General features: G+C 51.5%; 1 protein-coding gene across 11 annotated transcripts in view; it reads right to left on the bottom strand.

Annotated features, from left to right (window-relative positions):
* Positions 1–27,044, bottom strand: part of INPP5A (inositol polyphosphate-5-phosphatase A) — a 179,670-nt gene that overhangs the window by 103,332 nt on the left and 49,294 nt on the right. For 10 of the 11 annotated variants that reach the window (XM_089898379.1, XM_089898381.1, XM_089898383.1 and 7 more), the window contains exon 2: positions 14,441–14,482. The exons of the other annotated variant lie outside the window; for it this stretch is intronic. In XM_089898379.1, the coding sequence (XP_089754505.1) occupies positions 14,441–14,482 (42 nt within the window). The remainder of the gene's footprint in view (positions 1–14,440; positions 14,483–27,044) is intronic. 11 annotated transcript variants of the gene reach the window in all.

Here is a 27,044-nt window from a genome sequence, read left to right as displayed (position 1 = left end):
TATCACGAAACATTTCAGAAGAAAAGTAACGAATGATCATGGAAACGAACAGCGCACACCAAGGGACACGCCACTGCCATTTCTCTACGCCCACAAGTCGCACGTTTCATTTACAACCAAAGGTGACGGAACAGATCCACACAGGCTTTCCCTGAACAGCCGGAGATAAACTTGCAGCCAAGTACGGGGAGCTCCTGCTCTAAGAGTAGACTCAGAAGAGCCTCGCTCCCACCTCTGGCAGCAAAAGCACCAGCGGGGCAGAGCGGGGCTTCACGACGGGGAAGGAGGAGCCTGACGGCGTCACCTGGATGGCTGGATGCCTTCCTGCAGGCACGTTAAGAGCAGTGACTAACGCCCCAACTCCATCCAGGACAGGCCACTAGGGCGTAAATTGGATTGAAAGTCACATACACCAATATATTTGTATCCACGAGTTCACAGCGATACTAAAAACCCCACACGTTAGTCGTCTTGGAGTCAGGACATTCTTTTGAAAACGGTAGATAAAGAGAACGAGGCAAGAATTCATCCTGCCTCTCTCTGTACCTGCGCCCCTGGGGAAGGAAACCAAGGAGGGCAAGCGTCTCCTTAGGAAGCATCCCAGCTGCCTGGCCAGCCGCGACCACACGGAGAACCTGGAGGGCATCCCACCGCGCGAAGCGAGTCACAGAGAGGCCCCCTGTATGACCTCACTCACTCGTAGAATCTAAAGCCAAACTCAGAGAAACAGAGGATAGAAAGGCAGCTTCCAGGGCTGGGGAGGGAGAAGGGGGTGGGAGATGTAGGTCAAAGGGCACAAGCCTCAAGTGATAAGATAACAAGTTCTGGATCTAACACACAGCCTGGTGACCAGTCCACAATGCGCAGTTGCACGCCCCAGGCCCTGCGGGCGTGGGAGGGGCTGGGGGAGGGGCTGGAGGCCAGAAACCCTCCAGGGAAAATCCCCGTAAGCACCGGCCCACAGGACCAGGTTGCAGGGCGCTGGTGAGACTCTGCTTCTGGAGAGAAAAAGGGAAGCCAAGAGGGCAGGTGGCCTTGGCAACCGGATAAAGGGGCAGAGGAGAAAGGGGGAGACGGAAACGCTGAGACAGAGGAGAGGCTGCCCCTTCACTGCCCGACCGACGCCAGGCAGGGTGGCCCCCGTGCTCCGGACTTCGCTGGACGGACAGAAGGGGGCGCTGTGAAGCTAGGAATCCTACCCATGCCGACACCGTGGGGACAAGCCAGAGGAAGTTCAAGTCCCTACAAAGCCGCTGTGAACAAGTCAGCAAAAATGTACACGTCCCACGCCAGGAAAAGGCCCTCCGCCCCGAAAAGGAATCGCGAAGCCGCACAGAATTACAAGCCGACATTGCAAACGGAGGCAAACGCACTCAAACAAGCACGGAGGTGATGAAAACACACCTGGAATTAGAAACACAAAACTAAACTAGAAATGGACCCAAAAGAGAGAAAGAAAAGTGTGGACTAACCTCAGGAAAGAAATGGGAGAAAAAGACAAAATCATCACAGAGAAGAAGAGCAAATTACAAAGTGCCCGAGGGAGAATCAGCTTCAAGGGAAATTCAGCAAGAAAGTGAAAACAGCGTCATGAAGAGAGCAGTGAAGAAAGGAGTGACCGTGGCCGACAGGCAGCAAAAGAAGAACATCTGCCACCACGGGCCCCAGAGAGGAAGGGCAAACCCATGGACCAGAACTAATACTTAAAACCATAACCCGAGAAAACTTTCCAAAACCAGGAAAAGACCTGAACTCACACACTGAAGGGCTTACTGAGCACCTGAGAAAATTAACCCCAAACCACTGACTCCTGGACATATCCTAGCGAAACTACTAGATTTCAAAGGTGAAGACACCATCCTCCAGGTCTCCAGGAAACAACATCAATGAGACCCTCATCAGGACCAACGTACAAGTCACGGCAGCAGCAGAACAGCCTTCACTGAAAACCTCAGTGAGACGAAGTGTCAGGCAAGGATTACACACACGTCAGCCAAGTGCCCTTCAAACGTCAAAGCCAGAGAAAAACAGTTCTCCACATAGAAAATCCGGTCAGTTCTGTCCCCAGGAGCCCTTCCTGAGGATCTACTGGAGCAGGGCTGGGCAAACGTTAACCTCGAGAACCAGATAAGACGGTAGGCTCTGCAGGCCAGCAGTCTCCGCGGCAACGCCACTGGGCAGGTGTGGACAAGATGCTGTGTGAGTAGGCGTGGCCGCCCCCAGGAACTTGATCCCAAACCAGGCAGCAGGCGGGATGGGCTGTGGGGTGGGGAGGTGGTGCTGACTCCTACTTAAAGCAGCAATGATAATACCGCCTGCCGGAGTCCTCCACGCGTGTGGACCTAAAGCACACGCCACACAGAAACGCATACGATGCCAACGTTTGTACATCATACGTGAAGGAGCATAACGTTAACCAGAAGCAGGGGGAAACCTTTAGGCCCGTGTATCGAAACCTACAGCAACCACTTAAAAATAGTTTACAAAAGGCAAGAGGCCAATAAGCAAATTTAAATAGAATGCAAAACAAAAAAAAGGAAAGAAAGAATCCAAAAGAAAGCAGAAATGGGGAAACAAAGGGACAAACCAGGAGGTACAAACATAAAACAGATAATTAAACGGCGGACCTCAAATCAACCGTATCAATGGTTACGTTAAATGTGGATGGTCTGGGCCCACGCTGAGTGGTAGGGCTGCAGGGGCCCCCGTACGGGACAGCATGGAAGGTTCTGCGGGACAAGGCAGCGCCAGCACCAGGGGAGATGGGCGTGCAGAGTCACACGCGGAAGGGAACGGGCAGAAGGACACACGGGAAGCCTGGGAGGCCTCCTCAGTGACGGCAGGGGACCCCAGGGGGTGAAGAGCACGCGTGGTAACCAGACAGAACTCGTCAGGAAGACACACAACCACACGTGTGTACATGGCCAGTATCAGAAACTCCCACTCACAGGAGCACACACACACGTGCACACACACACGCACGCACACACGCGCGTGCGCACGCTGCCCTAACGGACCGCACGGAACAGTCCAGGCCGCAGCTGCATGGCGCACCCGCTTCCGTGGCCCACTCACCAAGAAGGGTCATCGCTGGGCCACAGAATAAGTCCCCGTGCCTGCTGCCCAGGGCTCTCTGAGCGTCCACGTCCCTAGGCGCCTGCCTGGGACAGTCGCCGTGCACAGGCCAGACACAGAGGAAGCACCAGACGGCATGTCAGTTCGACGCCACCACAGATGCTGCGGTCCCGGGACCGGCTGTGGGGATATACCCAGGCCCCGGGGCCGCGCAGTCATTCCCGGCCCAGAGCCGCACGCGCCAGTTCCGGCCCAGAGCTCTCTGGGCAGCTGAGGATGGAGCTGCTGGCCTTCCCCAGCCTCTGGGAAGGAGCTCTGGAACCTGAATGAGCCCAGACAGAGATCCCTTGGGTCCGATGGCATGGACATCTTGAGGATGGACAGGAATGTCCCTCCAAGGCGTGGGCAGCACGCTCGGGTCACGTCTGGTTGGAAGGAACTCAGTAAAGCGGGAACTGGACGGGGCAGAGGGCTCCAGGCCCCCGGGAGGGTCGGTGTCTGGCGCCTCGGCCCACCTGGGCTCTGGCTTGGCTCCCACCCTGCCCACCTGGGACAAGGTCACTGCCCAAACTGCACACGTGCTCGGCCAAAATTCTTTACCCAAAAAAGGAGCTTCTGCGAACTTTAGGGAAAAGTAGGCAACTGATAAAGTAGGTGGGCTCGTTCATACGAAGGCTCAAGAAAAATATTTTGGAAAAGAGCGAAGTAGAAATTTTGGCAAGGAAGAGCCTAGGGAATTAAAGAAACCAAAAAATACACACCATGCGGCCAAAAAGCAGCCCCTTCCTGATGCTGTGCAGGTGGCCCAGTGAGAGGGCGGCCCTCGGCTCCCAGAATGCAGGAGAGCAGCCCTGCCATCCCCTCCCCCCCACTAAAAATAGAAACAGCCAGGCCTGGTTAGGCTTTCTCCAAAGAGAAGTATCTGAGTGACCTAAAAAGGAATTACATCCTACAAACAACCCAGTGGAAGCCGGGAGAGCCAAGATAAGGAGCCGAAAAGGGACGAAGGAATTCCTCCAGAGGAAAGATGGCTGCTACTTACCAACTACGCCTGAACACACCCTGCACACAACGTCTGCCCACCCTTGGCCTGGGCAGGTGGGGGTGTCCTCTGGACACCCGGACTGCCCCCGCTCTGCCCCAGGGCTGCGCTGGGACTGGCTGTGGGTGGAGGCTGGGTGCCCGCCCCCAGGAGGCCCAGACCCAGCTCCTGGTGCCCTGACGGGGCGCCGTCCCAGAGCCCAGGCCCCATAGCAGCCGCCGGCCAGCACCCAGGACACCACGAGTTTCTGTGACCTCGCCAGCAGGCAGAGGGCCTGGCCGTCCGATCAGCGAAGTTGTCTCCCTGGCCCCGTGTGGGGCAGGAGGGCCGCTCCGCGTCCTTGGGGTGGGTGCAGGCCTGGCCGTCCAGCCCAAAGTGCAGGGCTGGAGTTTTCTTAGTGCAGCCACTGGCCGTGGCACCTACAGGCACACTGGACCACCGACTGCAAAGGTGAAGCAGCGTCCGGCAGGCAGGGCAAGCCACTGCTTTACACCAGATCCAGACAGCTGGACACAAGACAGCTCCTTTTAAAGAGGCAGAAATATGGAGCTTGGTTGACTCTTAACAAAACCTGTTGCTTTGGGACATCAGAGTTTTATATGAACGGATTGATTTTAATTTAAAAAGCACTCTTCCCAACCAAGGTGGGAGCAGGACCAAAGCAGGTCCTGGGCCGACACGTGAGGCCACTGCACGCCCCGCACGCGCCCACCCGGCTTTCCACATTGACCGCAGGGCCAGCTGGCGGCCACAGACTCCTGGGCACAGCACAAGGTGCCTTCTGGAACCCTGCTTCCTGAAGCCGGCCCGTGTTCCTTGGGGCCATTTGCAGCGCACAGGGTACTGTGATCACCGTCTAAGAGTCCAGATAAGCCCCCACCCCCGCCCCGGCCTTTCATCACAGTGGCTTCCCCCCAGCCCCAGCCACCCCCTAAAGACTATCTCTTCCCCGGGACCCTGGACCCCAAGGAGGCGGCCTCCAGAGTCCCGGCCCGCAGGCTCCCCGCCCTGCACCCATCTCCTCTCCCTGCTGGGGCTCCAAGCCTCTCCCAGTTGCCATGTGGTCCCTGCGCTGGGGTCCCGGGTGCCCGGGTGAGCCCAGTCCCCCCAGGTCCTCAGGCCCCACCCCTCCGGCCGGCCCCGCCCCTCCAGCCGGCCTGCATTCACCCCTTCTTCCCGCCGCTCTCCTCCCCACCTCGGAATCCCTGTGTCCTCGCCTCTTCCTCCTCTGTCCTCAGTCAGGGAGGCCACCTGACCCCCTTCCACCCCTGGGCACGACTCCCATCAACGCCCCCCCCACCCCCGCCGCCTCCCTCTGCCTGTTCTGCGGCCCCCGCGCCCTCAGCACCGCGATTCCCAGCTCAGGGGCCTTTGGAATCACAGCGACGGGCACCGTCCTGTTAATGCAACCCGGCAGGTCTCGGAACCTCTAAACCTCCCTTTCCTCACGTGGGAAACAGAGTTTGGCAGTTTGAGCCCATCGCAGGAGTGAGAGGCCGCAAGCGCCCGCCACGTGGCAGCCACAACTGAAGGAAACGGGCCGGAGGAACGTGAGACATGGGTCGCCTGGAGTCCTGCGGCCCATTGTTCCCATGCGTGTGGATTTAACGCAGGTGCCTTCGCATCGTTACAGCGAGCAGCACGACGAACCCTCTGCCCTATCACTGAAAGTCCATCACACCCGACCAGTTGCTGAGCTGCGGGGCCCTGCGGGTGTGAGCCCCCCCCCCAGTCTCCACTTCTGAGGGGGCCCCGGGGTCAGGGGTCAGAGCACTTTCCAGAAGGGCAGCCTGGACACACCGGTGGCACCACGTCAGTGGGCTCCGAGGGGGGTGGGCCTTCGTCCCAGTATCAGGGGCAAAGAATGCAGCCACGCTGACACCAGCGAGCGAGTGGCTCTTCAAGGGCCAATGAGGATTCTCCGCTGGGGCACCACTGGGTCCCCCGGAATCGCTGTGCTGTGCCTCGCTCGCCGTGAGGATGAGCCGGCGTCCACGGGCACAGCACAGGCGAGCGACGTCTGCAGCCTATCACCAGCTCTGTGTCTCTGTAAAGGACCTCAAACGCTGACGCACAGGGTGAGGCTGGGCACGGGGTGAGGGGGGGCAGCTGCAGACCCGCGGCGGCCGAGCCCACAGCAGGGGGCGGAGGGAAGAACTGGCACTTCCTGCACCCCTGGCGCCACCCAGAATCCGAGCAGGGCCCGTGCCCCTGGTCTCGCCTCCTCCAGGCCCCCGTCCTTCCTGTAGGAGTGCGTCGTTCCTGTCCCCACGAGCCACATTAGCGGATCGGGGCACACACCAGAGTCTGGCTCGCAGAGGACGGCAAGGAAAGCAGTGGAAACACCGCCTCAGGTTTCGTGCGAACATACGTGTCCACGTCAGGCGGGTAAACAGGGTGGGGGTCTTGGGTCACGTGGTGGGCATGTGCTGACTTCACAGAAATGGACAGACAGGCTTCCCACGGTGGCCTCACCATCCTGCATTCCTGCCAGCAGGCTCAGGATGCGCTGCGTCCTTGTCAGCGCAGGACGTGGTCAGGGTTCTGTTAACTGTATCCAGTCTGACACATACGAACTGATATCTCACTGTGGTCTTAATTTGCATTTCCTGAAAGCCTAGTGATGTTGAGGCCTTTTCACACGTTTACCATTTGTGTATCTTCTTCCGTAAAGTGTCTATTCAAATCCTTTGCTCATTTGTAAACTGGGTTCTCTGCTTTCTTATTATTGACTTTTGAGAGTTCCTTGTACTTTCTGGATACAAGCCCTTCATCAAAAGTGATTTACAAATATCCCTCCCACATCTGGGGTGCCTTTTCCTCTAACAGTGTCTTAACAAAGAGCAAAAGTCCCTAATTATGCAAAGTTCTAATTTATCAGCATTTTTCTTCTATGAGTTGTGCTTTTGGTGTTGTATCTAAGAAATCGTTGCCTAACCAAAGCTCATAAAGATTTGGCGGGGGGGGGGGGGGGCGGGACTTAGAGCTAAATTTATTTGTCTATTTGCTTAATGTACATTTCAGGTGTGCAGCACTGTAATCCGACACCTGTATACACTACAGAGTGATCACCACCACGAGTCTAGCTGCCATCCACAAAATTTTTTTTGTTTTTTTGCGGTACGCAGGCCTCTCACCGTTGTGGCCTCTCCCGTTGTGGAGCACGGGCTCTGGACGTGCAGGCTCAGCGGCCATGGCTCACGGGCCCAGCCGCTCCACGGCATGTGGGATCTTCCCAGACCGGGGCACAAACCCGTGTCCCCTGCATCGGCAGGCGGACTGTCAACCACTGCGCCACCAGGGAAGCCCCATCCACAAAATTTTTGTCTTAAGTTTTCTTCTAGAAATTTCATAATTTTAACTTTTACATTTAAGTCTACAATGTATTTTAATTTTTGTGTATGGTGTGAAGTATGGAAAAAAATTTTTTTTGCAAATGGATGTCTGATTGGTCCAGCACCACTTGTTGAAAAGACTGTCCCTTATCTAATGAAGAGTCTTTTTATAGCCTTTGTCAATCACTTAGACATATTTGTGGGTCTGTTTCTGCATCTCTTTTCTGTTCCACTAATCCATATCTCTGTCCTTTTCCCAAAAGCACACTGTCTTGATTGCAGTAGCTTTGTAGTAAGTCTTGAAATCAGAAAGTGTGACTCCTTAAACTTAACTGTTTTTTTCCAACACTGTTTTGGCTATTCTAGTTCCTTTGCTCTGCCATATACATTTTACATTTTAGAATCATCTTGCAGTCTTCTACCAAAATGTCCTGCAGAGATTTTGATTGGAACTGCAAAACTGGTGGATCAATTAGTGGAGTTGACATGTTAGCATAATTGAGCCTCGCAGTCCATGAACATGGTACACCTCTCCATTTCCTTGTATCTTCCCTGATTTCTTTCATCAGTGTTTTATGTTTTCAGTGTACAGACATTAACATATTTCATTAGCTTTATACCCAAGTATTTCACTTTGGTGCTACTGTAATAAGTGATCATATCTAACAGAAAAATATGTTTTCAAATTGATCTTGTATGTTGCAAACTAAATAAGTTGACTTATATTTGTAATAGTAAAGTTTCTGTGGATTCCTCATGATTTCCAGTCATGCCTTCGGCCCAGACACAGTCTAACCTCCTCCTTTCAGATCTGTGTGGCTCTATTTCCTTTCTTGCCTGGCGGCACTGGCTAGGACCTTCACTGCCACACTGAACAGAGAGGTGAAACCAGGCATCCTTGCTCTACTCCCACTCCCGAGGCAAAAAAGCATTGCGTCAGCTGTGGGGTTTGTAGTGCCCTTTACAGAAGCTCCTGCGCAAGCTCCTCTCTATTCTTAGTTTGCTGGGAGTTTGCATGAGAGATGGTTGTAGAATTTTGGCAAATGCTTTTTGTGCATCTACCGAGATAATCATGTGGCTTGTCTTCCTCAGTCGGTTGACATGGGTAATCTTATTTATTAATTTTGTATGTTAACACCAGGCTTCTGTTCCTTGGTACTAATGCATTAACTTTTTGATATGTTGTTGTTTATACGCATGCTTGTGTCGCTTGTATCTTTATATATATATATACAGTTTCATATATTCGATTTGCTAAAGCTCCATGAATTTTGGCATTTACTCATGGGGGATACGGATCTATCTCTTTATTCTGTGGCGCCTCTGTCTGCCCTTTGCTGTCAGGGCACTGCTTGCATCACAGGATGAGTTAGGAAGCATCGCCCATGCTTTAGTCTTCTTGAAAAGTTTCTGTAGAATTGTTATTGTTTCTTGCTTAAACGTTTGACAGAATTCGTCAGTGAAACCATCTGGTCCTAGAGAGTTTTTTTTGAGGGAAAGTGTTTAGCAGAATTTTAATTTAATAGAGAGCTCATTTATTTCTTCTTGACTTAGCTCTGATCCTTTGTTTTTCCAAAAACATCTTCCTTTCATATAAGTGTCCAAATTTATTGGCAAAAAGTTGTTCATGACGTTTCCCTTACTATCTTTTTATTGTCTGCAGGATTTTTAGTGATGATTCCCCAATGTAAAATTTCTAAAATTGGTCACTCTTGTCTTCTCCTTTCAGAAACTACATATAGAAGAGCAAATTAAACCCAAAGTGATGAAAAGAAAGGAAAACATAAAGAGCAGAAATCAGTGAAAGAGAAAACAGAAAACAACATTGGCGCGATCAATAAAACCAAAAGCAGGTTCTCCAAGGTCAATAAAACTGATAAACCTCTAGCCATACCGTTGACTGACTTTTCTCCTCTTTAAGGGTCCTGTTTCCCTGCTGCTTTGCCTGCGTGGTCATTTTTTATTGGTTGTAAACCATCAAATTGTAAATTTTGTCTTGCTGGACACTAGCCTAGAAGTTCTCTCTGGCTGTAAACTGGGGTGAGTACAGGCTCCTTTCTCATCCCCTCAGTCCTGCCTGCTGCTTGAGGTCTGAAAACTACTGTTTCATATATGTTTTCTGGTCTTAATTTGTTTAAGGCAGGAGGATAAATTTGGTACCTGTTTCTCCATGTTAGCTGGAAGAAGATATTACTCATCCCATTATTCTTTAAGTTATTGTCAGGGAAAATTGTGAAAGACTTTCAAATGGGCATAAAAGATTAGAGGTGCCCTGTCCCTGTTCGGGTTATCTCTGTCTTTAATGATCTCTGAGCTGTTTTACAGTTCTGTGAATTCTAAACACCAGCAGTGATGCAAAGATTCTTGACCTCAAGAACGCCAGTGTCGGGCTTCCCTGGTGGCGCAGTGGTTAAGAATCCACCTGCCAATGCAGGGGACACGGGTTCGAGCCCTGGTCCGGGAAGATCCCACATGCCGTGGAGCAACTAAGCCTGTGTGCCACAACTACTGAGCCTGCGCTCTAGAGCCCGCGAGCACAGCTACTGAGCCTGCGTGCCACAACTACTGAAGCCTGCGTGCCTAGAGCCTGTGCTCTGCAACAAGAGAAGCCACGGCAACGAGAAGCCCGCGCACTGCAGCGAAGGGTAGCCCCCACTCGCAGCAACTAGAGAAAGCCTGCGCGCAGCAACGAAGACCCAACACAGCCATACATAAATAAATAAATAAATATTGTTATTTTTTTTTTTTTTTTAAAAAAAGAATGCCAGTGTCTGGTGGCGCACAGCTCATTTCTGGCCAGTCCTACATCCCTTCTGCAAATTCGTCTCAGCACCGCAGACAGGAGAGCCCATATGTTTGCTCTTTGGATTCTTCTTTGAATCAGTTCTAACATCTTACCGGATCTCTCATTAGTAAATAACAAATATTTATTATCTCAATAAAAAATCATCAATACTTGCTCATTTTTCATGTTGGATGTGAGCCAGCGTCATACCTGTTTTATAATTTATCTATAGCATTACTATAAACTTGAAACAAGCTAAGGGCCATCGATAGAAAAATGACTTTAAAACATGATGGCCTATCCATCCATTTGATGAAATACCCTGAAGCCATTAAAAGAGAGTGTATATTAATCTACAGAGAAAGATTTCCCAGTTTACCAAACAAAGAGTAAGATGTCCAAGTGCGCTGACCTGCAACTGGCTAAGGAAGGGACCTTTTCCCCGGGACACACAGACATTAGACGTGAGGGTGTGACATCAAGCACAGGCAGAATGGGGGTGGGGACACTTATTTATCCTCCACTGCTTTGTGCTGTTTCCTCACTGTTGTTCAGCTGAGAGCTGAGCACACACCATGTGCAGACACACTCCAGGCTCTAGGGATGCAGCAGCAGGACGGGCCCTGCCCCAAGTGCACCGTCTCTGTAAACTGGCAAGTTAAAATCGACCTCCCACCAACCTGGCCTGCAGTCACTAGGATTAGTGACCATCAGAGGCAGAATGGCTGCGCCTGCCCGTCCTCAGGTCTGGCTGCAGCCTCGTCCAGGGCCTTCCTGAGGACCCTGCAAGCCGGTTCCTGCAGCCCAGCCCAGAGCAGCCCTAGGCCACCCTGGGCTGTTTCTGGCTGTATCTTGGCAGCACCGTGGAAGTTCCTGAGGGCGGGGTGTCTGGCCCACTCCCCTCTGGCCCCCAGCACCCCGCACGGTGGCTGGCACCTCCCAAGCCACGGTCTGTTCCTCTTCGTGTAAGGGCACTGATCCCATGACGGCCCCACCCTCGTGACTTCACCTGGACGTGATCACCTCACAAAGGACCCGCCTCAAATGCCATCGCAGTGGGGATGGGGCTCCAGCAGATGAGCTCGGGGGCAGAGGTGGAGGCTGTCTGTGCAGAACACAAGTTCAGGTAGTGCTGAGCCCACAGAGACAAGGCTGGGGGCGGCCAAGAGGCGGGCCGGAGGGGCCTCTCCGGGGGGCAGCGGCCACAGGACGAGGAGAGCGGGGCGGGCGGCAAGGGCAGAGGCCCAAACCCCAGGCGTGCCTGGGAACAGAGCAGGCACAGAAGGAGGCAGCGGGGTGAGTGGGGCCGCCTGGGGGCCCCACATGGACCCTGGGCCCTCAGCCCGGGAGACGGGAAGCAGGAGGGCAGCAGGACCTGGGTTCCATTTGCAGGGCGCTCCGCTGCTCACAGAGAAAGGACGGGGGTGTGGCGGCCCCCCGAGGGAGATTCCCGAGGGACCATGAAGGGGGCTGCGTGGAAGTGGGTGAGGGTCGCTGGCGATGGTTCCAGGAGTCTGAGGCCTGGGGAGAGGTCACAGCTGGGATGGGCACAGAGGGCAGGGAAGCATGGGGAGGCCAGCAGGGGTGAGGCCAGGCTCTGCGTCTTCTGGAAGGCTGGCCACCCTCTCTGGTGCCGTGGCCACGTTCGGGACAGAGCACACGAAAATCTCAGTTCACAACTAAGGATGGGAACGTAAACGGTATTTCCTCCTGTCTCCTGCATTTTTACGGTGATCAAGTTTGACAAAAAAGCAAAAATTACTCCAAGGGTTCTAGAAAACGTGAAGGTTGTATTCAGTTCTCCTGTTTATAAAAGCAGGTCATTAAAAGACTACTTTGAAAAATATCATAACCGCATAATAGAAACTCTAGGATTTTTTTTAAAAAAGTACAGCCACCCAGCTCCCCGTGTCTCAAGGCCCTGCCCCCTGGGCCCTGGGCCAGCGCCAGCCTTGCTCTGGGTGGGGCTGCTCGGCTTCCCGACCCACAGCTGCCGGGCTGCGGGCAGGGGGCTGAGCACCCCACTGACCAAGTCGGCCCAAGGAAGGCAGGGCGGGGGGCTTGTGTTAAAATCTTACTTTTAAGAACTGCCACTGAAATTTCTCCCTCCTCAAGAGGCTCTGCTCACAAACCGGGAAGAACGCCCCACAGCTCTCCTCACTCCTCACACTCTACCCCTTGCCAAGGCGGAGTGTTCCAGAAAGGACGCGGGCGCCCTGCACAGCGACCCCGAGAGAAGCACCAAGCTGCCTACCCGCCGGTCGGTCTCTGGTTCCGGAAACAGCCCGACATGGCTGAGTGCGCAGCCAGGAGGCTCAGAAAGGAGGAGGTCTGTGTTTCCTGGGGGTCAGAGTTCACAAAAAGTGGAGCCGCCGCCCTCTGAACTCACCCCCAGACCACCGGCTACTTACTGTCCTAACTGCACCGAGGCTCCAGGTCATCAGTAAAACAGGAGGGAAAAGGAAGGCTGGACGTGAGCCCCGCGCCTTCAGTCTGGGGCCTGTCAAGTCGGCGTCTCACGCCGGCTCCCCGTGACTGATCCCAGGGGCCTCTCACCGAGGGCAGCCCAGCGCCCGAACAGGCCTCCCACCTGCATCCTTGAGGGCATCACCGCCAAGACCCCTCCCAGCCCGGAGCCAGGCCCGCTACCCACCACATCTCACACCCTGTGCTCCTCGGGCACTGCCGAGGCCCAGCCATGAAAAACAAACGAACAAACATGACAGCTGTTCTGGCCGAAACTAACACAGACCAGGGAACAGACAGAGCCGGACGGATGGCTCCGGCCACACACCAGGGCCTCTCACTCCACGGCCACAGGCAGAGGGAGCCGCTGGAGCCGGACCGCGCCCCCGAGGTGAGCCCTCGACCAGGAAGGTGGTCTCGCCCTGCCCCCTCGGACAGCTGCCTGCCTGGAGCTGACGCAACAGCTCTGCCAGGCCAGGCTTCGGCTGGGGCCCTGAGGTCAGCTCTCCACCTGGGCAGGGCAGAATGTGGGGAAGGAAGAGCTCAGAACCCCCAGGTGATGGGGAAACGAGCCCCACTCACTACCACAGACACCCCCGCCACGGCCTCTTGCCAACCCCACCCTCCAGGGCCTCAGGTGCTCCCCAGGGACCCGCCTGCCTTCCCAGCCCAGACCACCGCCCGCCTCCAAATAGCCCAGGCAGACACACCTCATTGGACTCTTCCCTCTGGATCCGGCTGCATCTCCAGGGCGGGAGCAGAACCCGCACCCCACCCCCGTCCCCACCAGTGCTCTGAGCATCTGGTGGGGTCAGGCGTGGACAGCTCAGACCGACAGACTTGACAGGTGGCCACCCCCCAGTGCCAGCAGGGACGGCAGGAGCCCAGGGCTGCCCAGTGGCCCATGTGTCCCACATGGGATGGTCAGGACACCGAGCGCCCCCGAGGGGACCCGCCAGGTGCCACCCCTCAGCCCCTGGGGTCTCAGCAGCCCTGAGGCCGGCCCCCAATATCCACACTTCCTCCTGTTCACAGAACACACGTGCTGGGCTCGTCACGCTGTCTCTACCCCAGGCTCTGCGGGCTGCGGCCACACTGGCCTCCTGGTGGCCCACAGTCAGCCTGCAGCCCCGCTGAGCGGGATGCCCTACTCGTCCACCAGTTCCCAGAGTGGCCTCTCAACGCCCCGTCAGGGTCCCATGCGCTCCGCCAAGGACCCCGATACCGCGAGGCTGGTCCTCGTGGGGGGACGTCTGAGCTGGTCCTGGCTGTGCTCCTTGCCTGTCCCCGTGGAGCACAGGCTCCAGGAACAGAGTCCTCTGTCATCCCTCCAGAGCGGCCCCCCCCGGCATCCAGGACAGAACTGACCACAGACAAGGGGCCCAACCAACAGCTGCTCCACGGAAGGTGCCGGGAACTAGCCGCTCGTCCCGACAGGCTTCCCCCAGAGCCTCCGGCCGGCGTCCACCCACCAGCCGGTCACCGTGCTTTCTGCCCAGAACCCAGGGCACCCCGAAAGGCACCCAAATGTCCCCGCCAGCTTTCGACAGCCTCCCCTCGGACAACCAGAGACCCCGGCCTGGGTGGGGGCATCTGAGAAGGGAGGGACCTCCGAGAAGGAACCGGGAAGTGGATGGGACCCCCCCAGCTGCCCGTGCGAGGCCACAGGACGAATCGTGATCTCTCGCAATGTGAGCCGCTCCCCTCCCGCGGGCCCGGCCGCCACGGGGCTCTTACCTGATAAAATTCCCGCAGCCAGTTCTTCTGGAGGTTTTCTGGCTGTAAATTAAGAAGAAAAGACAGTCAGGCCAGTGACACAGCCCTGACGTCCGCGAGCAGACGCCAACGTGATGGCCCATCTGCCGTCCTCACCATGGGGGCGCGACACAGGGCGGAGGACGCACTGCTCCACCCGGGAGACCCCATTCTGCACGGGGAGCCGGTCCACAGCTCGTCCAGGGAAAAGGGGCAGAGCGAGGACAAGCCTCGCCTGGTGATGGGCAGGCGCCACAGCCCTGCTCTGTCCCCGGGGCGGGGGGCTTGGGAGGGGCTGCCCGCAGCCAGGCGGCAGGGGTCCCGGGCCAGGCTCTGAGAACGTGGAAAGAGACACGCGGCACCAAGTGCTGGTTTCGGGCTTGCGGACACCCCAGGACACAGCCAACACCGAGTGCCCGGTCCCTGAGAAAACAGGACGCCGCCTTTTCCCGCACGGCCTGCCAGGGTCCTGGACCACCAGGCCAGCCAGCCGAGTGAGGGGCATGGTCCAACCCAACCCAACGAGGCCAAGGTGCTGAGAGGTCACGGCAGGCCTGGACAGGGACGGGAGACACGGCAGGGACGTATGTCCAGTGGGTGCAGAGTTTCAGACACGGGAAATGAAAAGTTCCTGAGATCTGGTGACATCAGTGTGAATGTCCCTGACACTGCTGGACCACGCTTAAGAATGGCGAAGATGACAAATCTAATGTTATGTGTTTTCTACCACAATTCGAAACAAAAAAAACAAAACTCCACCCACCACGCCTCAGGGCTCAGACCCCTGATCCGAGCAGAGCTCTGGACGGCGAGGCTGTGGGCCCGGAGCCAGAGTCCAGGTTGAACACGGCTGGGCCCAAACGCGTCACCCACGGCCCACGACGCCAGAGTGCACGGCTGCCACACGGGAGGTGCTGTCACCCGCTGATGCTTCTGTGTGTCCCGAGGGCAGGTAGCCTGCACTGCAGGCTGAGCAATGAACGAAGGGAAAAACGGCTGGGAAACCAGAGCCTCGCAGACCACACAGAAGGGTGTAGAGGAGGCTCCACGCATCCGCACAACAGAGACGGAGGCCAGCGTCCAGCGAGGCCAGCGTCCAGCCGGGTGTGGGGCCTTCCAGTCTCCAAGGCCAAGTTCGGGGCCGGGGCCCAGCCTCCAGCCCCAACGTCCTGCACGGGGAGGAGGGCACGCCGTGCCTCTGTCTGTCACCCTCCCAGGTGAGCAAAGAAAAGCACGAGCAGGCAGGCCGCCCATGGAAAGACCGGGCAGAGGCTCTGAACAGACTGACAGCCAACAGCCCATGGAAGATGCCAAACATCACTAGGCATCAGGGAAACGCAAACCCAAACCACGGCGAGATGCTGCCCCACAGCCCGGGACGCTGACACAGAGACAAGCCTGCAAGTCTGGGGAGACCGCGCAGAAACGGACCCTCAGACATGGCTGGGGGCGGAGGAGGAGGAGGGTGCGGGCAGTGCTGCCGCTGTGGGAAACGGTCTGGCGCTTCCTCAAAACGCTGGCTGTGGCCCAGCGATGCGCCCAAGAGACGTGGAAACGCTTGTCCAAGCAGAGGCTCGGCCACGAGCACTTGTAGCCACGGAATCCCGGTAGGCGAAAGGCAGGAACTGCCCAAAGGCCAGCCCAGCGTGCACGGAGAGACAAAACGTGGTCCAAGAGAACACGAGAGCCACTGACATGGCCCATGGCGTGGACGAGCCTCAAGAACACTGTGCTCAGTGAAAGAAGCCCGTCACCAAAGGACAGATGACGTCTGATGCCGGTTTACGGAACTCCAGAACAGGCAGGTCCGCAGAGACAGGCCGCAGACTGTTGCTGGGTCCCGGGTGTGGCTGAGGGGTGGAGGTGGCCCGAGCTGACGGTGGTGACGGCGGCACAGCTCTGAGAGCACGGAGAGCACCGCGCACCCCTCTCCCACCGACCCGAACGATCCCCCACCTGAACCAGGGACGCGGGGCAACCCGCGCCATGGCGAGGACGCGAGCAGGGATGGCCAGTCAGTCGGCCTTGGGCCCCGGGGTGATCAAAGAAAGAAGACTTCGAGTGCAAAGGTCCCAGATGCCCTGACCAGGAACGAGTGAAAGGGGAGGGCAGCCCCCCTACCCCTGTCCTGGGCTGAGGGCAAGGGTGTGGTTTGGGGGCGCAGAGGGCCCACCAGCATTTCAGCTCGTGGGCTTGGCCTGGAGACAGAGGGCAAAGAGATTCAGCTTCCAGTCCCGAGTCCACGAGCGCGGGAGCCTGAGGGTGCGGAGCAGCAGGAGTGGGCATCCCTGAGGAGGGAGCTGGAAAACGGGACACAAAGGGCCCAGAAGCCAATGTAGAGCAAATGCTTCCCTAAAAGGGAAGGAAAACCGACCAAGCTTGCGAGGGAACAGTATTCTGAGAAAAGGGGATTCGGAAAGACGGACAGCAAGACCAACCCGGGCACTGACGGACAGACGGATGCGGAACCCGTAGGCCCAGAACTCAGGAACAGAAACAGAAACCGGAAGACCACGGGGATGAGCCCAGCGTCCACCTACGCACAGGACTAAGGACTAGACGTGAAGGGATGTGATGTCAGAAAGCTGACAAAATGCAGATACTAAATCTATACCGGGTGTGGGGGGTGGATGGCAAGCAAAGAACCACTGCAGAACAAGAGTGACTTCTTTACAGCAGGCAGTTCACGAACATGGTCTAAAGTTAAGATGTATTTTCAAACTACAAATTCTTAAAGTTTGTTTTTAAGTTTTCATATACTTAGGAGAATTTTAGAGAGATATATAGTTTGCATTTTTCTCAAGTTCCTTCAGTTTCAAGCGAGTACTTTTTTCTCCTGAAAATTCCAATAGAATTCAATTTGACATTGGACTGAAGACAGCAGTGCTGTGTGGCCCCTGGTCACTCAGCCCACCCTGCTCACTGCACCGCCCTGCACACAGAGAGCTGGGGGCACATGTACAATGGCTCTTTCTGGGTTGTGGGATGATTTGTACTTTTCTATAATGCTTAGACTTTAAGGAAAACAAAAAAGGACCTTATAAAAGAATTCTATTTCAGCAGGAAGCGTGAAGGAATTGAGAGTCATTTTAGCATGCTTGTCCCACACCCCCTGACAGAGAAAGGCACCCAGACTCTCGAAGACACAGCAGCCCCCTTCCTAAGTACAGAACTGAGGCAGCCGCAGGAAGTAATGGGGCATGTCACACTGGTGAGGGCCAAGGCAGTCGTAGTCAACTAGTTCAATGCTTATTTTTAAACTGCTATATTAGATCCTTTCTTTACTTTGCAAACAAAATAAGCTCTACATGACTTCAGGAGATAAATACAAAACTTGAAACAGAAAAAACTATCAGAAGAAGACATAAGCAAATAGCTGTCCTTATGCTAGAAAGATAGCCTGCCTAGACATAAAAGCACAGAAAGGAACCTAAGGGGGGAAATGCCTATAGATTCTAACACTCAAAATAGAAGTAACCCACAGCTAACGTTATTCTCAATGGTGAAAAATGGAAAGCTTCTCCCCTAAGATCAGGAATAAGACAAGGATGCCCACTCTCACCACTTGTATTCAACACAGTTCTGGAAGTCCTAGCCACGGCATTAGGCAAGAAAAGAAACAAAAGGCATCCAAATTGCAAAGGAAGAAATAAAATTATCTTTGTTCACAGATGACATGATCTTATATATAGTGAGCCCTAAAGATTCTACCAAAAAAAAAACTGTTAGAACTAATAAATGAATTACAGCAAAGTAGTAGGGCACAAAGTCAACACACAAAAATCACTAGTTTTCTATAGACTAACAATGAACAATCCAAAAAAGAGATAAAGAAAATTCCATCTACCATACCATCAAAAAGAATAAGATAACCAAGGCAAGACTTGTACACTGAAAACTACAAAACATTTCTGCAGGAAATTAGGTATCGGTAAATGGAAACACATCCCGAGCTCATGGATTGGAAGACAGTATTGTTAAGATGTTGATACCATCCCAAGCAATCTTCAGATTCAATGCCATCCCTACTGAAATTCCAACTACTTTTTTTACAGAAATAGAAAAACCCATCCTAAAATTCATATGAAATCTCAAGGGACCATAAATAGTCAAAACAATCTTGAAGAAGAAGAAGAAATTAGAGATCTTACACTTCCTGATTTTCACAGCCACAGTCATCAAAACAGCATGGGATGGGCACAAAGACAGACGTATAGACCCGTGGAACAGAGAAGAGAGCCCGGAAATAAACCATCACATGTGTGTCGAATGATTTTTCACAAAGGTGCCAAGACCATGAAATAAGGAAAAGATGGTAATTTCAACACATAATTTTGGGAAAACCGGGTATCTGCATACAAAAGAATAAAGTTGGACTATTACTTAGCACCATATATAAAAATTAACTCAAAATGGATCAAAGACCTAAACATAAGACCTAAATCTATAACATTTTTAGAAGAAAACGTTGGGGAAAAGCTTTGTGACACTGGATTTGGCGATGATTCCTTGGATCATGACACCAAAAGCACGGGCAACCAATGAAAAAATAAACTGGCCTACACCAAAATTTAAAACTTTAGTGCATCAAAAGACGCTATCAATAGAGTGAAGAGGCAACCCACAGAATGTAAGAAAATACTGGCAAATCATATATCTGATAGTGGGTTAACATCCAGAATATATTTTTTAAAACTCTTACAACTCAACAACAAAAAGACAAATAAGACTATTCAAAACAGGCACAGGACTGGAATAGACATTCCTCCAAGGGAGGTGCAAAAAGGGCCAATAAGCGCATGAAAAGATGCTCAGCATCACCAGCCATTAAGGAAATGCACATTGAAACCACAGTGAGGTACCACTTCACACCCATCATTTTAAAATAGATAAATAAAATAACAAGCGCTGGTGAGGACGCGGAGAAATCAGAGCCCTTGCACACGTTGGTGGGAGTGTAAAATGGTGCACCCACTTTGGAAAACAGTACGGTGGTCCCTCAAAATATTCAAAATAGAATTCACCATACGATTCTGCAATTCCACGTTGGGTATTTATCCAAAGGAATCGAAAGCAGAAACTCAAGCAGCCATTTGCACACCCACGTTCACAGCAGCATTTGTTATTCACAATCAGCCAAAAGGTGGAAGCAGCGCAACTGTCCGCTGGTGGATGAATGGACAAGCACAGTGTGGTATCATCCACACACTGCACTGTTATTCCGCCTCAAAAGAGAAGGAAATTCTGACATGCTCCACCATGGATGACTCTTAGAGACATTAGGCTATGCAAAATAAGCCCGTCACGAAAGGGCAAATACCGCATAACTCTATTCATGCTGGGTCCCTACAGCAGTCAAGTCCCTAGGGACAGAAAGCAGATGGTGGGGGCCAGGGGTGGTGGGGAGGGGATGCAGAGTGTTTAATGGGGGCAGAGTTTCAGTTTCGGGAGATGAAAAAGTCCTGGAGCTGATGGTGGCGACGCCTACACAACGATGTGAATGTACCTGATGCCACTGAGCCTGGCACTTGGGTCACGTGGTAAGTCGTATGTCATGTGTATCTGACCACCACAGAACTAAAGAGAAACAAGTCTGAAGTAGCTGCAGCTCCACTGGAGCAAAGCCCGCAAGGCTGTGGCTCAGCAGTCTCTGGAGCTGTTCTATGTACGTTATTGCATTTTACTCTTATTTTATTAAAAAAAAAAAAGTTTCAAGCCCAGTGATAAGAAAGGGAAGTCCCATAGGTCCACCCAATGGAGACACACAGAAAACTCTGGGGCTGCCGAACACAGCACAATGTCACCACGTACCGTGACCACACAACACACATCGAAAGGGCAAACACTGGAAACAAAAATAAGAATGAGAAGATGGTCTGCAATGCCAACATAATACATAATTTTTAAATTCTACAGATAAGAATGTCCCCACCCAGCATATAGCCCTATTGTTTCCCTTTCTTAATGCATTCCTGAAGATGTGTGGAAAAACACTAAATTCTTGAAAGTTACAACTGGAATTACAGTCTGAAATCCTAGTATCTGCCTCAAATCTTATCTCACAGAATGTAAGGAGTTTAACAACAGACCATGATGTCCTCAAGGAGGTAAATCAGGGCGACCGAAAGCTCCTGCTACTGGAGGAACAGAGTGGATGCCGCCCAGGGCCTGTCCCGGATAAGCGCACAGCGGCACAGCCACGCGTGCAAACGCCTGACACACCTCCCGCGATGCCGTGGGAAAAAGGGAAAGGTACAGCGGAAACACCGGAAAAGCTTTGTCACTGTGGTTCCAAATATCTAGAAAATACATGCTCACACATTAAAACGTGAGTGCGTGTGCATGTACACACACACACACACACACACACACAGAGGCCTGCTTTTCTGCCAAGACCAAACACAAAAATGATTTTTTCAAGTGTACGTATCCCAGAATTTTCTATAAAATTAGACCTACCTTAGCACGGCTCCCTTTAACGGAGAGCCCCACCCAAACAGGTCTTGCTGGGCTGCAATCACGGGGCCACTGATGTCCCAGCGGCTAAATCAACAAGCTGGTGACTCTGCGCGGCAAGGCCTGGAGGCCTCCTCGGAGCTGCAGCCCATATCTGGCTAGTGCAGGGTGATTTTTAAAGCCACTCAAGTAAGAATAAAAGCTAAACACACGTGCTAGCTCTTAAAGAAATACTCTCATTTCAGCCCAAAGCGTGAGCCAGGCAGGGCTCTGTGTGTATTCGAAGAAAGCACACACCTTGCTTACCTCTTAAACACCCTCAATTTGCTCTCATGACCTTGCAGAATAATACAAAAACTATCAAAATGTGGCTGGGAAAAATGTTAAAAATGCTCATTCCTTCCAAATGTGAAATTCTATTTCTGGACGTCGATCCTAAAAAATGTAATTCTAAACAACAAAAACACTCTGCACACAAAGAAGTTCACGATAACATCATTTATAAGAGAATTACAATTAAGAATACTTCAGAATAGTACTGCGGACGGCTCAGCGATAAAGGAAGTCATGTAGTATGTCTGCTGAAGGAAAGAGAGGCAGCAGCAAGAAATCCATGAGATGATAAAGAAGTTCTGGGTATAGACAGTGGTGACGATCACACAGCACTTGTAAATGGATGTAATGCCGATGAACTGTACGTTTACAAAAGATTAAAATGATAAATACTATGCTAGGTGTATTTTACCAAGAAATACAACATCTGATGAGCACATATTAACATGGAAGCAGTCTATACCTTAACAGAGATGGAAGGAACACAAAAATACTTCGTGCCCACGCACAAGCCCAACGGCAAGGACCAGACCAGCGCAACCATCTGCAGAGGACCCTGCAGCAACGGGCCACCCTCACCCTCCACTTCGTCCCCAGAGAGCCAAGGCTAACGCAGGGCGGAGGGACCCATGTGGGTCCATGAGGAATGAATGGCTGAGCGGAAGGTAGCCGTGGGCCCTCCCTGTGGGGCAGCTGCTTTGAACCCTCTGTCAGGGTAAAAAAAAAAGACTGAGAAAAAAAACACCAAAATTTGAGTAGTTGTATTTGAAGCAATTTCTTTTTCTTTTCTTTTCTTCATTTTTAATATGCTTATAATTATTACCATGCATTACTTTCATGTTTTTAACTGTTAATTTTTAAAGCTTGAGGCAGAGAAAAACAATGAAAGCTCTCAGAATAGTTTAGCAACATTTGAAACAACTACTATTCACTATGAACAACAGGGAAAAAAAAGGCAAATGACAAACAGGGAAAACTACTTGCAGCTTACATGAAAGCTATTGGGCTAATCTGCATACTACTGCACAAAAAGTCACTGAAAGTCAGAAGACCAGTAACTCACATACCCCTCACACACACACACACACACACACACACACACACACACACACACACACACCACACACACAGCATACACACACCACACACACCACACACACAGCATACACACACCACACACACCACACACCATACACAACCACACACCACACACACCACACACACACACCACACACACACCATACACACACACAGCATACACACACCACACACACCACACACACACACCATACACACACCACACACACACACACCATACACACACCACACACACACACCATACACACACCACACACACCACACACCAGACACACACACCACACACACACCACACACACCACACACACACACCACACACACACCACACACACCACACACACCACACACACAGCATACACACACACGATACACACCACACACCACACACACCACACACACACCACACACACACACCAAACACACCACACACACACAGCATACACACACCACACACACACACCATACACACACCACACACACACACCACACAGACACCACACACACACACACCACACAGACACCACACAGACACACACCATACACACACCACACACACCACGACACACATCATACACACACCACACACACCACACACACACACCACACACAGCATACACACACCACACACACACAGCATACACACCACACACACACAGCATACACACCACACACACACACCATACACACACACCACACACACCACACACACCACACACACACTCACCACACACACAATGCATGCATACACACACCACACACACACCACACACACACCACACACACACCACACACACACCAAACACACCACACACACAGCATACACACCACACACACACCACACACACAAGCACACCACACACACACCATACACACACCACACACACAAGCACACCACACACACACCACACACACACCACAGCACACCACACACACACCACACAGACACACACACCAAACACACACCACACACACACCACACAGACACACACCACACACACACCACACAGACACACACCACACACACACCACACACACACCACACACACACACCATACACATACACACCACACACCCCCACACAAAGCACACCGCACACACACCACACACACGATACACACATACACCACACATACCACAAACACACCACACACACACACACACCATACACACACAGACATACCACACACACCAAACACACCACACACCAGACACACACACCACACACACACAAGCACACCACACACACACACCACACACACCATACACACACATACACCACACATACCACACACCACACACACACACCACACACACACAGACACACCACACACACACCACACACACACACACAAGCACACCACAAACACACCACACACACACCACACACAATACACTACACACACTACACAAACACCACACACACCATACACACACGACACACACACCACAAGCACACACACATACACTACACACACCACAAGCACACCACAAACACACACACCAAACACACACCACACACACCATAAATACACAGACATACGCTACACACACCATACACACAACACACATACCATACACACACATACACTATACACAGTACCCACACACCACACACACACACCATACACACCACACACATACCATACACACACATACACTATACACAGTACCCACACACCACACACACACACCATACACACCACACACATACCATACACACACATACACTATACACACTACACACCACACACACACCATACACACACAGACATACACCGCACACACCACAAACACACCAAACACACACCACAAACACATACACACCATACACACACACACCACAAGTACACCACACACACACACCATACACAGACCACAAACACACCACACATACAAATCTCCTCAAAAGCCACCTGTGGCTAGTGACCACTGGCCTGGACAGTGCAGATTTCAGAGACATGGGAAGTTTCCCTGACTCTGTCCAGTGAAACTTCATGTGACGATAAAGATGTTCTCTATTGGCACCAGCTAAATTTCTACTTGAGATGTGGCTAGTGTGGACTAAATAACTGAATTAAAAAATTTTTATTTTATTTTGATTAATTTAAGTATAACAGTCACATATAATTAGCCATTATTAGACAGTACAGCTCTAGGTCACAGAAAAAGAAGAAAAACTTTAAAGTCTCTATCATGAAAAAAGGGTGTAATACTGACATATATACGAGATAAAGACAGCATACATAAAGAGGGGGACTTCAAGCCAGTCTCACGTATGGCTATCAGTGCAAATACCCTACCACAAAGAATGCAGCAGCACATTGAAAATTCACAACCAGAGCTAAGTGCAATAAACCATGAATGCATGGACGGTTCGATATGAGGAAAGCCCCTAATACAACCGACCATACTAACAAGACTAAGAAAATCAAATGATTATCTCTAAAATGAACCGAAATGTTAACTAGAAACTTGCAGCTGCAGACCCATGACGTAAAGAGCTTGCAAGTCCTCACTCTTATCCTTACAACGTCTTTTCTTGGACCCATCAGAGAGCTGCAATGGCTAGGAAACCACCCCCCTGAGACCTGGAAGAGAAGCTGCTTGAGTCAGAACATCACTGGAAGACTTATAATAGATGGTAATTTTGAAGAAAGGCTGGAGGCTGGGTGCAGACAGCATGAACGTGGGGAACTCCTTGGGACCACAGTTCTAAGCAGGCCTGCACATTTTTCTAGGCTTTACTTCCAGGTACCCCACAGAGTGCTCACAGTGAAGATCCCCTCCTGGCTCTGGCAGAAGGAGGGCAAGAGTAACCTTTGTGAAATACACCCAATGCGTTCTCAAAAGCCCACTTGGCAGAGAAGGACTTTGCCAGAGCCTTAGCCCACCTGCGGGAAGGACGTTTCCCCCTCCTAGCCTCCCTACCTCATCTAAGGGATGGGGAGAAGGAAATAAGAAATGTGTGAGGGTCACAGCCCAGGGACACGGGGCCACTAGCAGACTGAGATTTAATCACAGACTGTAGAACACCCCTTCCCCCACTCCTTACCACCACACCAGGAGGGCTCCAGTGCAATGGCAGTGACTCCAGCCGAAACAGGGGCCAGATGTAGGAGAAGTACTTAGGGGAACCCCAAAACCAGGACACTGGGGTATGTGAAGCCTCTGACACCACAGCTACAGCAAACAGTAAACACAGTCCAGCTCCTGCCTCACACTGAAGGCCTCAGTCCCTATTACCCAAATACATCATGTCCAGGTTTCAAAAAAAAAATTACAAGGCATGGTAAAAGGCAAGGAAAAAAAAAAAAACAGTCTGAAGACATTTTATTTTATTTATTTATTTATTTTTTGGCTGCACCTAGCAGCTTGCAGGATCTTAGTTCCCTAACCAGGGATCAAACCCAGGCCCTTGGCAGTGGAAGTGCACAGTCCTAATCACTGGACTGCCAGGGAATTCCCTAAAGACATTTTTAAAAATGCATCAGAATCAGACTCAATTATGACACAGATTTTGGAATTACCAGAAAGGGGGTTTAAAATAACTGTGATGGAAAAAGTGGACAAGATGCAAGAACAGATGGGTAATATAAGCAGAGTGATGGAAACTCTTAGAGTCAAAAGGAAATACTAGAAATCGAAAACAGTAACAAAATGAAGAATGCCTTCGATGGGCTCTTTAACAGACTAGACACAGCCAAGGAAACAATTAGTGAGCTTGAAGATACGTCAACAGAAACTTCCAAAACTGAAATGTGGAGATTAAAAAAATGAAAAAATTACAGAACATCCAAGAACTGTAGGACAATTTCAAAAGATAGAACGTACATGTAACAGGAATAGCAGAAGGAGAAAGAGAGAAGAGAGCAGAAGAAAAGTTTCAAGAAACAAGGGCCAAGAACTTTGCAAAACTCAGGACATACACCAAACCACAGATCCAAAAGCCTTAGAGAACACCAAGTAGGATAAATGCCAAAATGTCTGAACCTAGGCACAAACTGCTGAAAGCCAAAGACAAGGAGAAACTTTGAAAGAAGGGGGAAAAAGTCACCTAATCTATAGAGGAACAAGGATGAAAATTACATGAACTTCTCAACAGAAACCACATGAGCAAGGAGAGAGTGAAGTGAAATCTTTCAAGTGGTGAAAGAAGAAAACCGAAACACCAACCTAGAATTATGTATCCAGCAAAATCATCTTTCAAAAGAAGGGGAAATAGACTTGGACAAACAAAACTGAGGAAATTCATCACAGGTAGACATGACCTGAAAGTAATGTTTTCAAAAGTTTTTCAGGGAGAAGGAAAATTATATAGGTCAAATATTTGGATTTAAATAAGGGAAAAATGATGGAGAAGAAATAAATGAAGGTTAAAAAATGAACTGAAAAGTTTTTCAATAAAAGCAACATTTATGATGAAACTGTAATGAACCAAGAATTGATAGGTGCTCCCTGAGCAGGTAGAATCCCAACAAGCCTGCAGGTGCCCCACCCAGGCTTTCGCTCCTGCACCACCCCTCCCACTCAAGAGTGGGGGTGGGGCTGTGAATACGGTAAGATGTCACTCTCATGATTGGGTAACATATGGCAAAGGTGAAGGGATTTTGCAGATGTAATGAAATCCCGTAATTAGCTGATCTTAAGTTAATCAGAGGGGGATTATGCTGGGTAGGTCCGACCTTATGAGATATCGGGT

Source organism: Delphinapterus leucas, chromosome 16 (genome assembly GCF_059928025.1).
Source record: "Delphinapterus leucas isolate spDelLeu-1000000601 "Yukka" chromosome 16, BTC_Dleu_Yukka2, whole genome shotgun sequence".
In the NCBI taxonomy this organism is placed as follows: domain Eukaryota; kingdom Metazoa; phylum Chordata; class Mammalia; order Artiodactyla; family Monodontidae; genus Delphinapterus; species Delphinapterus leucas.
Note: the sequence above shows the minus strand (reverse complement) of the source record. Positions and strands in the feature narration are given on the sequence as shown.